Source organism: Procambarus clarkii, chromosome 40 (assembly GCF_040958095.1).
Source record: "Procambarus clarkii isolate CNS0578487 chromosome 40, FALCON_Pclarkii_2.0, whole genome shotgun sequence".
NCBI lineage: Eukaryota > Metazoa > Arthropoda > Malacostraca > Decapoda > Cambaridae > Procambarus > Procambarus clarkii.
In genome coordinates this window covers 37,413,621-37,425,797 of record NC_091189.1, presented here as the reverse complement: position 1 = coordinate 37,425,797, position 12,177 = coordinate 37,413,621, and the positions used below count along the sequence as shown (strand labels likewise).

General features: G+C 42.2%; 1 protein-coding gene across 1 annotated transcript in view; it reads right to left on the bottom strand.

Annotated features, from left to right (window-relative positions):
* LOC138372889 (uncharacterized protein DKFZp434B061-like) overlaps positions 1–5,295 on the bottom strand; it is an 80,144-nt gene extending 74,849 nt beyond the window's left edge. The window contains exon 1 of the mRNA XM_069338564.1: positions 5,223–5,295. Coding sequence (XP_069194665.1) covers positions 5,223–5,295 — 73 coding nt within the window. The remainder of the gene's footprint in view (positions 1–5,222) is intronic.
* Positions 5,296–12,177: the final 6,882 nt, after the last annotated feature.

Below are 12,177 nucleotides of genomic sequence, written 5' to 3'. Positions count from 1 at the left end.
ATATATATATATATATATATATATATATATATATATATATATATATATATATATATATATATATATATATTATATATATATATATATATATATATATATATATATATATTATATATATATATATATATATATATATATATATATATATATATATATATATATATATATATATATATATACAAGAAGGTACATTGGGTTAGAGAGAATACATAGGTTAGAGAGAATATATATATATATATATATATATATATATATATATATATATATATATATATATATATATATATATATATATATATATATATATATATATATATATATACAAGAAGGTACATTGGGTTAGAGAGAATACATAGCATAGTATTTACAATCTTGTAAAGCCACTAGTACGCGCAGTGTTTCGGGCAGGTCCTTAATCTAACAGATAATTTTTAGTAGGTATATTCTAGCAGAATTAATAAAATGATAACAGATACTTTGCAAGAAAAAAATGAGATGTGAGAGAATAGTAATTATATTAAAGCACATTGGTATATTAAAGCTCTGATTGATTACATTGACAACTTGATTGGTAATTTAAACAAGATTAACAGACACCATACAGCAGATTGATAGCACATATAAGAAGACAGCAATGATCACAATGGTAAAGAGGTTCGGATTGGGTAAATAATGATTGGGAGATTGGGTAGCAATAGATACAGTGCAATTTTAAAGCAAAAGGTAAAAAACTATGCAGATGAAATTAGGTACTTTTCAGTTTTGTTTTTGAATGACGCAAAAGTTGGACAGCTTTTCAATTCAATAGAGAGTGAGTTCCATAGACTGGGTCCCTTTATTTGCATAGAGTGTTTACACAGATTAAGTTTGACTCTGGGGATATCAAAGAGATATTTATTTCTGGTGTGGTGATAATGGGTCCTATTACATCTGTCCAGGGAGAGTTTCAGAGCAGGATTTGCATTTAAGAACAGGGTTTTGTAAATGTAATTGACACAAGAAAATTGGTGGAGTGAGATTATGTTTAGCATAATTTAGCTTATAGGGAGCCGGTCGGCCAAGCGGACAGCACGCGGGACTTGTGATCCTGTGGTCCTGAGTTCGATCCTGGCGCCGGCGAGAAACAATGGGCAGAGTTTCTTTCACCCTATGCCCTTGTTACCTAGCAGTAAATTAGGTACCTGGGTGTTAGTCAGCTGTCACGGGCTGCTTCCTGGGGGTGGAGGCCTGGTCGAGGACCGGGCCGCGGGGACACTAAAAGCCCCGAAATCATCGCAAGATAACCGCAAGAAGATAGCATGTTTAGGGAGTTAAACAAGAGGGCTGAGTGTTGCCTGAAAGCAGAATTTGTTATTATTCTGATAGCAGATTTTTGCTGGATGATGATGGACTTGAGGTGGTTTGCAGTGGTAGACCCCCATGCACAGATTCCATAATTAAGATAGCGATTGATTAGTGCATAATATAGAGAGATGAGAGCAGAGTTAGGTTTGTTGTTGTTGTTAGAGATTCGCTACCTGGAACAAAAAGTTCCAAGTAACACGGGCTATGCTGAGCCCGTAGATTTAGGTACATAATATCTGATTTTGGAGAGTATCCCAACTGTTTTAGAGACTTTCAAAGTTATGTGTTGTATGTGGGTGCTGAAGTTGAGTCTCTTGTTTAGGAATAGGCCAAGAAACTTTCCATAATTTTTATTGCTAATGTATACATTATCTATCTGAAGCTGAATTGCATTTGTAGATTTCCTTCCAAATAAGGTGTAGTAGGTCTTTTCTATGTTAAGTGTTAGTTTATTGGTTGACATCCATAAGTGGAGTTTTTTTTAGTTCATTATTAACAACATCATTTAGTGTATGTGGGTTGGGGTTAGAGTAGATGAGGGTAGTATCATCAGCAAACAAAATAAGTTTCAGAATGGTAGAGACATTACACAGATCATTGATGTATATCAGAAATAGGAGAGGTCCCAAAATGCTGCCCTGTGGCACTCCAACGGTTATTGGTAGAGTGGGAGAGGTTATATTATTGATGGTTACACATTGGTATCTATCACTAAGATTGGATTGGATATAGTCCAGTGCCTCGGATTCCATAATGATGGAGTTTACGTAAGAGGTAATTGTGATTAACAGTATCAAAGGCCTTTCTCAGGTCAATGAAGAGTCCAATCGGAAACTCATTTTTGTCAAGGGCTGAGTAAATTATATCAAGAAGACTAATAATTGCATCGTTGGTACTCTTTTGGGAGCGGAAGCCAAACTGACACGGGCTAAGAATGTCGAATTTTACGAGATAGGAGTAGAGCTGTTTGTAGATAATTTTTTCAAATATTTTTGATAGTATGGGTAGGTTTGATATTGGTCTATAATTGTTTATGTCCGCCGGATTACCTCCTTTATGAACTGGCGTTACTCTTGCATTTTTAAGAATATCAGGGAAGGTATGACACTCAAGGGATTTGTTGAACAGCGGAGCTATAGGTGGTGCAAGGGCATGGGAGGCGCTCTTGTATACAATGGATGGGATTTCACTGATGTTCCCAGCTTTGGTTTTTAGTGAGTGTATGATGGACACAACATCTGTCGGGCTGACAGGTGAAAGAAGAAGAGAGTTTGGATAGCTGCCTGAGAGATATGTGTTGATATGTGTCTGAGTCTGTGGGATTTTACTGGCAAGTTTATCACCAACCGATGAAAAGAAGCTATTAAATTCATTTGCCATTTCTAAATCAGTTGACGGTGTGAAGCCATCCTTAGAGAGTGTTATCTGGTTGTGGGAGTGTTGTTGAGTTCCTAGGATATTAGAGATGAAATTCCATGTGCTTTTCATGTTGCCTTTTGCTTCTTTGAATCTAGTCTCATAATATGAAAGTTTAGCTTTTCTTATGATACTGGTAAGCACTGATGAGTACCTTTTTACTACTTCCTTTGTAACTAGGCCAATCCTAAATTTCTTTTCATATTCATATTTTTTGTTGATTGATTTGATTATACCACTTGTGAGCCACGGATTGTTTTTTCTTTTGTCAGTTACTTGTTTGGTAAGGAGGGGACAGTGAGTGTTGTAGAGGCTTAGAGTTTTGGAGAGAAAGAGGTTAGTTAATGAGTTTATATCCTGTGTATTATTGAATTCAGATTCCCAGTTAATATTGTGAAGTGCATTAAAGAGATTGCCTAAAGCTGATTCACTGTGTAGCCTGAATGAGAGTTTCTTGCTTTCTGGTGGTGCTATGTCCATGTTTGCTATGAGGAAGGTAGGATAGTGGTCAGTTGTTCTATCATAGATTACCCCAGATGTAAGGGGAGCTGTTATATTAGTCCATAAGTGATCCAAGGTAGTGGCAGATGTTTGAGTGACTCGGGTGGGCTTGGTGACTGTGGGGATTAGCATACAGGAGTGCATGCTGTTACGGAAATAGTCAACTTGAGGGTTATTGATTTATATATTTTGAAGACCCAGATTATATATATATATATATATATATATATATATATATATATATATATATATATATATATATATATATATATATATATATATATATATATTCCACTCTTCCTGTCAGGCTCGGTGGCTTGGGTGTCCGCACCGCCACCCAAATTGCTGTCCCAGCCTTCCTGTCTTCCTCCTCAGCATCAGATGACCTGGTTAAGGAAATTCTACCTGACACCCTGAGTGATGTAGCGGGGATACAGGACCCCCACTACACGGAATGCGACACGAAATGGGGTGCCATGACAGACCCAGCACTCAGACCAGCCATGCTGAAAGCCAAGAAACAATCCAGTTGGGACAGCCCCATTGTAGACAAAGAAGCCACAGCTTTGCTGGAGGCAGCAACAACCCACAGTGATTGTGCACGCCTCACAGCTGTGCAGGCTCCCCATGCAGGGGACTTCCTTCTGGCAGTCCCCATGTCTGCGACAGGCACACGTCTTGATCCGCAGGAGCTCCGTATTGCAGTCGCTCTCCGCCTTGCTGCCCCTATCCACACTGTTCACAGGTGTATTTGCGGCGAGGCAGATGCTGACGAATATGGATTGCATGGCCTGCACTGTGGAAAATCGGGTGGTTGGCACACTAGACACGACGAAGTCAACGACATCATTAAAAGAAGCCTTGCCTCTGCTCAGTGTCCAGCGGAGAGAGATCCCCGCAACCTACTGAACCGTGACTCTGTTAGCTTTGCCGGCCGACCAGACGGAATCACACTGCGTCCTTGGAAGGGTGGCAGGCAGTTAGCATGGGACTATACTTGCGTATCCACCCTGGCAACGACATACATCACCCTCTCTGCCGGCACAGCAGGAGCCGCAGCGACACACAGAGAAAAACAAAAGTCAGTCAAGTACAGGCAATTAGATCAACGGTACAACTTCGTTCCAATAGGGTCTGAGACCCTAGGCCCATGGGGTGAGAGTGCAAGAAGGTGTCTTAAGGATCTTGGTTCCAAGATCATTGACACCACAAGAGACCCTAGAGCAGCAAGTTTACTCTTTCAGCGCCTCAGTGTCGCGATCCAGAGGGGAAATGCTCGCTGCATCCTCGGTTCCTGCCCGGCATCGGAGGAGTTCGAGGAAATCTACAGCCTCTAGGAAGCGAACTTTTTCTTGTGTCCTCTTAATGTTCATTTTTTGTATAAAATCAGATATGTAACTGTATAACCTTGCATAATAAAGTGTACACCATAAACAAGGGGGGTGGTAGGAGAAGCGAACACTCTTACGTATTCAGAGTTAAATGACAAGTTTTTCCCTGAATGCCCTGTGTTCCCTATATATATATATATATATAATGTTTTTACATTGAATAAAACACATCAATAATAGCATTTATTTATATCACCAAAAACTCCTCTATGAACGAATGAGTGAATGAACTCGTCTTCATCCTTCATCTTCCCTCCAACCTCTTCCCAACCTCTCCTCTCTCCCTGTTTATCCTCTTCCTCCTTCTTTCTCTTAACTCTAATCTCCACCATTTTCCTCACCACCCTTCCCCCCTCACCCCCCCTCTCTAAGCTACCCCTCGCCCCTCCCATGAAAATAAAAAACAATAATTTATATATATAAAAGGGGGAAACCCGGGTGCATCTATTTCTCTTCCCCCCTTCCTCCCCCCCTCCCCACTTTCTCCCTCTCCCCTCTTTCTCCCCCTCTCCACTCTTTCTCCCCCTCCCCCCTCTCTTATACAATATCTGAGTGAACACGGCCGCTTACCTCTGCCTATGGTGGTTGGTAATAGGGTTGGCGGCGTGACAATATTTAGCCCCTTAACTATATTCTGGATCATCCCGGATATATATTGTACCTTAGGGGCTCTATGCTAGTCAGGTTAAGGTCTCCCAGCAGCAGCCTTCCTCCCATCAACACCGACAAGATGGAGTACTCGGAGTATTCCTGTAAGAGACTCATCTCACATTTCGACTGTTCGGACTCGGCCCCTAAGAGGAGAAAATTAGAAGACGGCTGGGATGGAAACTGGGAGGACGCGGCCTCCTACGTGCGCAAGATGGTGGACGTCTGGGACCAACTGTGGGACTACGGCGGACAAACGCTTGGGAAGGACTGGGAATATATGGATATATGAACAGTGTTTACTTTTTTGTTTCTGATAATTACTTCTTATTTTTGTGTGAAATTGATTAAAATAAAGGTTATGTGCACTCACCTAGTTGTATTCACCTAGTTTCCTTGCGGGGGTTGAGCTCTGGCTATTTGGTCCCGCCTCTCAACTGTCAATCAACTAATGTACAGGTTCCTGAGCCTACTGGGCTATATCATATCTACATATGAAACTGTGTATTTAGTCAGCCTCCACCACAACACTACTTAATGCAAAAAATTCTTTCTAACGTCTATATGGCTCATTTGGGCACTCAATTTCCACCTGTGTTCCCTAGTGTGTGTGTGCGTGTGCCTCTTGTGTTAAATAATCGTCTTTATCTACCCTATCAATTCCTCTGAGAATCTTGCATGTGGTGATCATATCCCCTGTAACTCTTCTGTCACCCAGTGACGTGAGGTTTAATTCCCGTTGTCTCTCCTCGTGGCTCATACCTCTCAGCTCGGGTACGAGTCTGGTGGCCAACCTCTGAACCTTTTCCAGTTTTGTCTTATCCTTGAGTAGATATGAACTCCATGCTGGAGCCGCATACTCCAGGTGTTGAGTTACAGTGATGATGGACGTGTGAAGATGGATGTGAGTAGAAAATATTGTTACTTTGATGAGGGTCGTGTGTAGTGATGATGGTGTTGTAACTACACAAAACCATCAAGACTACCATCCTGATAACGATCTACACAGCACATGAAGGTTGTGTGTAGTGCAGATGGTACAGTGATGATGGTTGTGTGTAGTGTAGTTGGTACAGTGATGATGGTTGTGTGTAGTGTAGATGGTTACAGTGATGATGGTCATGTGTAGTGTAGATGGTTACAGTGATGAAGGTTGTGTGTAGTGTAGATGGTTACAGTGATGGTCGTGAGTAGTGTAGATGGTTACAGTGATGGTGGTCATGTGTAGTGTAGATGGTTACAGTGATGATGGTCATGTGTAGTGTAGATGGTACAGTGTTCATGGTTGTGTGTAGTGTAGATGGTTACAGTGATGATGGTTGTGTGTAGTGTAGATGGTTACAGTGATGGTGGTGTGTAGTGTAGATGGTTACAGTGATGGTGGTGGTGTGTAGTGTAGATGGTTACAGTGATGATGGTTGTGTGTAGTGTAGATGGTTACAGTGATGGTGGTGTGTAGTGTAGATGGTTACAGTGATGGTGGTGTGTAGTGTAGATGGTTACAGTGATGATGGTCATGTGTAGTGTAGATGGTACAGTGTTCATGGTTGTGTGTAGTGTAGATGGTTACAGTGATGATGGTTGTGTGTAGTGTAGATGGTTACAGTGATGGTGGTGTGTAGTGTAGATGGTTACAGTGATGGTGGTGTGTAGTGTAGATGGTTACAGTGTTGATGGTGGTGTGTATTGTAGATGGATAAAGTGATGATGGTTGTGTGTAGTGTAGATGGTTACAGTGATGGTGGTGTGTAGTGTAGATGGTTACAGTGATGGTGGCGGTGTGTAGTGTAGATGGTTACAGTGATGGTGGTCATGTGTAGTGTAGATGGTACAGTGTTCATGGTTGTGTGTAGTGTAGATGGTTACAGTGATGATGGTCGTGTGTAGTGTAGATGGTTACAGTGATGATGGTGGTGTGTAGTGTAGATGGATACAGTGATGGTGGTGTGTAGTGTAGATGGTTACAGTGATGGTCGACCATCAAGGTGTCGACCATCAAGAGTATTAACTAGCTCCCGTATACCATCACTCAAATTCTTTTCCTCCGTTCCATCCCACATCCTTATCCTGACTCCTTCCAAGTGCTGTGTAGTGGTAATGACCTGACCCTGTACCGGACAGGTTGTGAGCAGGCAGGAGAGGAGACCTAAGAGCGGGAGGGGCGAAGGTTAGAGGTGGGAAGGGGGGGGAGTGATGTCGGAGGTCGTGGGGGATGACAGTAGAGAAGAGGTACAGGAATGGAGTAAAGTGGAGGTCTAGGGATGGGGAATCGGGACGGAATGTTGGTTTGTGAGGGGTGTTGGAAAGTTTCCAACACTAATACATCATTATTGTATCATAATACATCACCATTGTATGCTAGGCATAGTATATACTAATCCTACTAATTTGTACTCATCTGCACGTCATTTACCAAATTCTTCCCACATAGAGGGACAGTATTGCGTCAGATAATATCCAGCAGAGGCATAATTTTTGTCATCATGCCAGAGAATTGAATAATATTCTCGCCTTTTGTCAGTATTCTTTACAAGAATTAATACCTGATAATATAACAACTAGTGATCTAATAACAACGAGTTATCAACTAAAAGATCACTATATAAGAGTTTATCTGTTATCTTAACCTAACATGGAGGAAACAGAAATTTATCGTTTAATAAGAACACTGTTCATAATAATTTTTATTTGACGAGAATTTAAATAATATATAACTCCCTATAATTGCAACCTCATTCTCATTAACTTATTTAGTAGAGTAATTATAAGGAAAACAATTTTCCGTTTCTACTAAAATATGTTGCGCATGCACGAGGAGAGGGTTGAGGCAGGAGGAGGAGCACGAAAGGACTGACTACGAAGCTTTGACCACGAGACGACGTGATGGCCGTTGGTACAGAGAGGTGAAGCTTTCGTCAGCTATGTGATCGGCCCTTGCTATTAATCGGCCCCAGAGTGCATAACTACTCCATCAGCGATCCAAGGATTGCGTCGGTGGACAACAATAATGTTAAGTGGTTCAGTTATAATGTTCAGAGCTCTCAACATGCAAACTTTACCTTAAGTCCATCGTTACACCGTGCTCCCTCCTCTATCTACAAGTATGTTCCCAGTGAACTTAATATAGCCCTCCAGTAATCCGTAATGATATAATTTACTGTGTATAAACGAACTTTACACTATATTGGGTTTCCAGCGTGTGTTGAGGCAGCCGGAGGTGAGACAAACTCCCACGCCACGCTAGCAAGTCAGGTGTTCCAGCAGGTTGTAGATGACGCCATCACCCAACCACGCCCCCGTTCACTGTCACAGCCAAGTTGCTGATATTACCTTGATTTATTCCTTAATTACTTATAAATAGTTGAGATTTAATATAGCCTCGTGAACTTTAGACAGGAACAATTTTCTGGTCTAACAGTTACTATAATAAGCTCTTATTATTAACCAAGTTACTAAATACTTATACAAATTATATCTCTTATTAAATCTTACTAATTTCTCTCGGGGAAGAACCAGCCTGTATTAAGTGTACTAGGAGTAACTCAACTTGTAGTATTAACCCCCAATTGTGAAGTTTGGGAAGGTTTAACTCTTGAATAATAATTAATCTTACAGTCCATTAATATTCAACAAATAATTCTTAATAATTATATTGTCCACAGGCACTGGTATCTTAGTCCTTATTATTGCATTATGTATCTGTTTCCCTTTTCAGTAAAAATAGGATGGTCCTTCGTGTAATTCAATTCAATCAATTAAATATCAATATATTAAAAGTTAGGTTTCCTACACGACAAGCGGGGGGGGGGGGGGGGGGGGGAGAAGGGTTAGGGGGGAGTAATGAAGGGTTAAAAGTTGGGGAACCATTTGAGAGAGAGTGAGAGAGAGAGGAGAGAGAGAGAGAGAGAGAGAGAGAGAGGAGGGGGGGGGGGGCTCTACTCACAGCCTGAAATAAGGGAAGAATTAAATAGTGTGTTGAGAGAGAGAAGAGACAAGCGCTGGCATACACACACACATACACACACACACACACACACACACACACAATAAGGGACGAGGCGGGACCAAAGAGCCAAAGCTCAACCCCCGCAAGCACAAATAGGTGAGTACACACACACACACACACACACACAGAGGCATACAAATAGACGGGCACACATATACACACACACACACACACACACACACACACACACACACACACACACACACACACACACACACACACACACACACACACACACACACACACACACACACACACACACACACACACACACACACACACACACACACACAGGCGTACAGATAGACGGGCACATATATATACACACACACACACAAAGGTTTGCCACCAGACTACTACCCGAGCTGAGAGGCATGAGCTATGAGGAGAGACTACGGGAATTAAATCTCACGTTGTTGGAAGAGAGAAGAGATAGCGGGGCATGATCACCACATTCAAGATTCTCAAGGGAATTAATAGGGTAGATATAGACAGGCTATATAACACAAGGGGCACACGCTCTAGGTAAGTGGCCTGAACACGGCCACTTACCTCTGCCTATGGTGGTTGGTAATAGGGTTGGCGGCGTGACAATATTTAGCCCCTTAACTATATTCTGGATCATCCCGGATATATATTGTACCTTAGGGGCTCTATGCTAGTCAGGTTAAGGTCTCCCAGCAGCAGCCTTCCTCCCATCAACACCGACAAGATGGAGTACTCGGAGTATTCCTGTAAGAGACTCATCTCACATTTCGACTGTTCGGACTCGGCCCCTAAGAGGAGAAAATTAGAAGACGGCTGGGATGGAAACTGGGAGGACGCGGCCTCCTACGTGCGCAAGATGGTGGACGTCTGGGACCAACTGTGGGACTACGGCGGACAAACGCTTGGGAAGGACTGGGAATATATGGATATATGAACAGTGTTTACTTTTTTGTTTCTGATAATTACTTCTTATTTTTGTGTGAAATTGATTAAAATAAAGGTTATGTGTACTCACCTAGTTGTATTCACCTAGTTTCCTTGCGGGGGTTGAGCTCTGGCTATTTGGTCCCGCCTCTCAACTGTCAATCAACTAATGTACAGGTTCCTGAGCCAACTGGGCTATATCATATCTACATATGAAACTGCGTATGGAATCAGCCTCCACCACAACACTACTTAATGCAAAAAATTCTTTCTAACGTCTATATGGCTCATTTGGGCACTCAATTTCCACCTGTGTTCCCTAGTGTGTGTGTGCGTGTGCCCCTTGTGTTAAATAATCTGTCTTTATCTACCCTATCAATTCTTCTGAGAATCTTGCATGTGGTGATCATGTCCCCTGTAACTCTTCTGTCACCCAGTGACGTGAGGTTTAATTCCCATAGTCTCTCCTCGTGGCTCATACCTCTCAGCTCGGGTACGAGTTTGGTGGCCAACCTCTGAACCTTTTCCAGTTTTGTCTTATCCTTGAGTAGATATGAACTCCATGCTGGAGCCGCATACTCCAGGATAGGTCTGACATATGTGGTATACAAAGTTCTGAAAGATTTCTTACACAAGTTTCTAAAGGCCGTTCATATGTTAGCCAACCTGGCATATGCCGCTGATGTTATCCTCTTGATATGAGCTTCAGGGGGCAGGTCTGGCGTGATATCAACCCCCAGGTCTTTCTCTCTCTCTCTCTCTGACCCTTGAAGTATTTGATTTTTCAAATTGATACCTTGTATCTGGTCTCCTGCTTCCTACCCCCATCTCCATTACATTACATTTGCTTGTGTTAAACTGTAATACCCATTTGTTGGACCATTCCTGCAGCTTGTCCAGGTCTTCTTGAAACCTTAAGGTGTCCACCTTTGTCTTAATCCTTCTCATAATTTTGGCGTCGTCAGCAAACATTGAGAGGAATGAGTCTGTACTCTTTGGAAGATCATTTACATATATCAGAAACAGGATAGGTCCGAGTACAGAGCCCTGTGGGACTCCACTGGTGATTTCACGCCAATCTGAGGTCTCACCGCTCACTGTAACTCTCTGCTTCCTATTGCTTAGGTACTCCCTTATTCATTGGAGCACCTTACCAGTTACTCCTGCCTGTTCTCCAGATTATGCATCAGCCTGGTATGGGGTACTGTTTCAAAGGCTTTCCGGCAGTCCAAGGAAATGCAGTCCGCCCATTCTGCTTCATCTTTGGCACCTGATCGTAGAATTCTATTAAGCCTGTAAGGCAAGATTTACCCTCCCTGAACCTATGTTGATGGTTTGTCACGAAGTCCCTTCTCTCCAGATGTGTTACTAGATTTTTTCTCACGATCTTCTCCATCTCCTTGCATGGTATACAAGTTCAGGACACTGGCCTGTAGTTCAGTGCCTCATGTTTGTCACCCTTTTTGTATATTGGGACTACATTAGCAGTCTTCCAAATTTCGGGTAGGTCTCCCGTTTCCAGTGGCCTACTATACACTATGGAGAGTAGCAAGCAAAGCGCTCCTGCACATTCTTTCAATACCCATGGTCAGATTCTGTCCGGGCCAACAGCCTTTCTCACGTCCAGATCCAACAGGTGCCTCTTGACCTCATCGCTTGTAATTTCATACCATTCCAAAGCCGCCTGGTTTACTGCCACCTCTGCTAGCGTCGTGACCTCTCCTTGTTCTATTGTGAAGACCTCCTGGAACCTCTTGTTGAGTTCTTCACACACCTCTTTCTCATTCTCTGTATACCTGTCTTCATCCGTTTTAAGTTTCACCACCTGTTCCTTCACTGTTGTTTTCCTCCTGATGTAACTGTGTAGTAGCTTTGGTTCGGTCTTAGCTTTATTAGCTATATCATTTTCATATTTTTTCTCAGCGTCTCTTCTCACACTAACATACTCGTTCCTGGTTC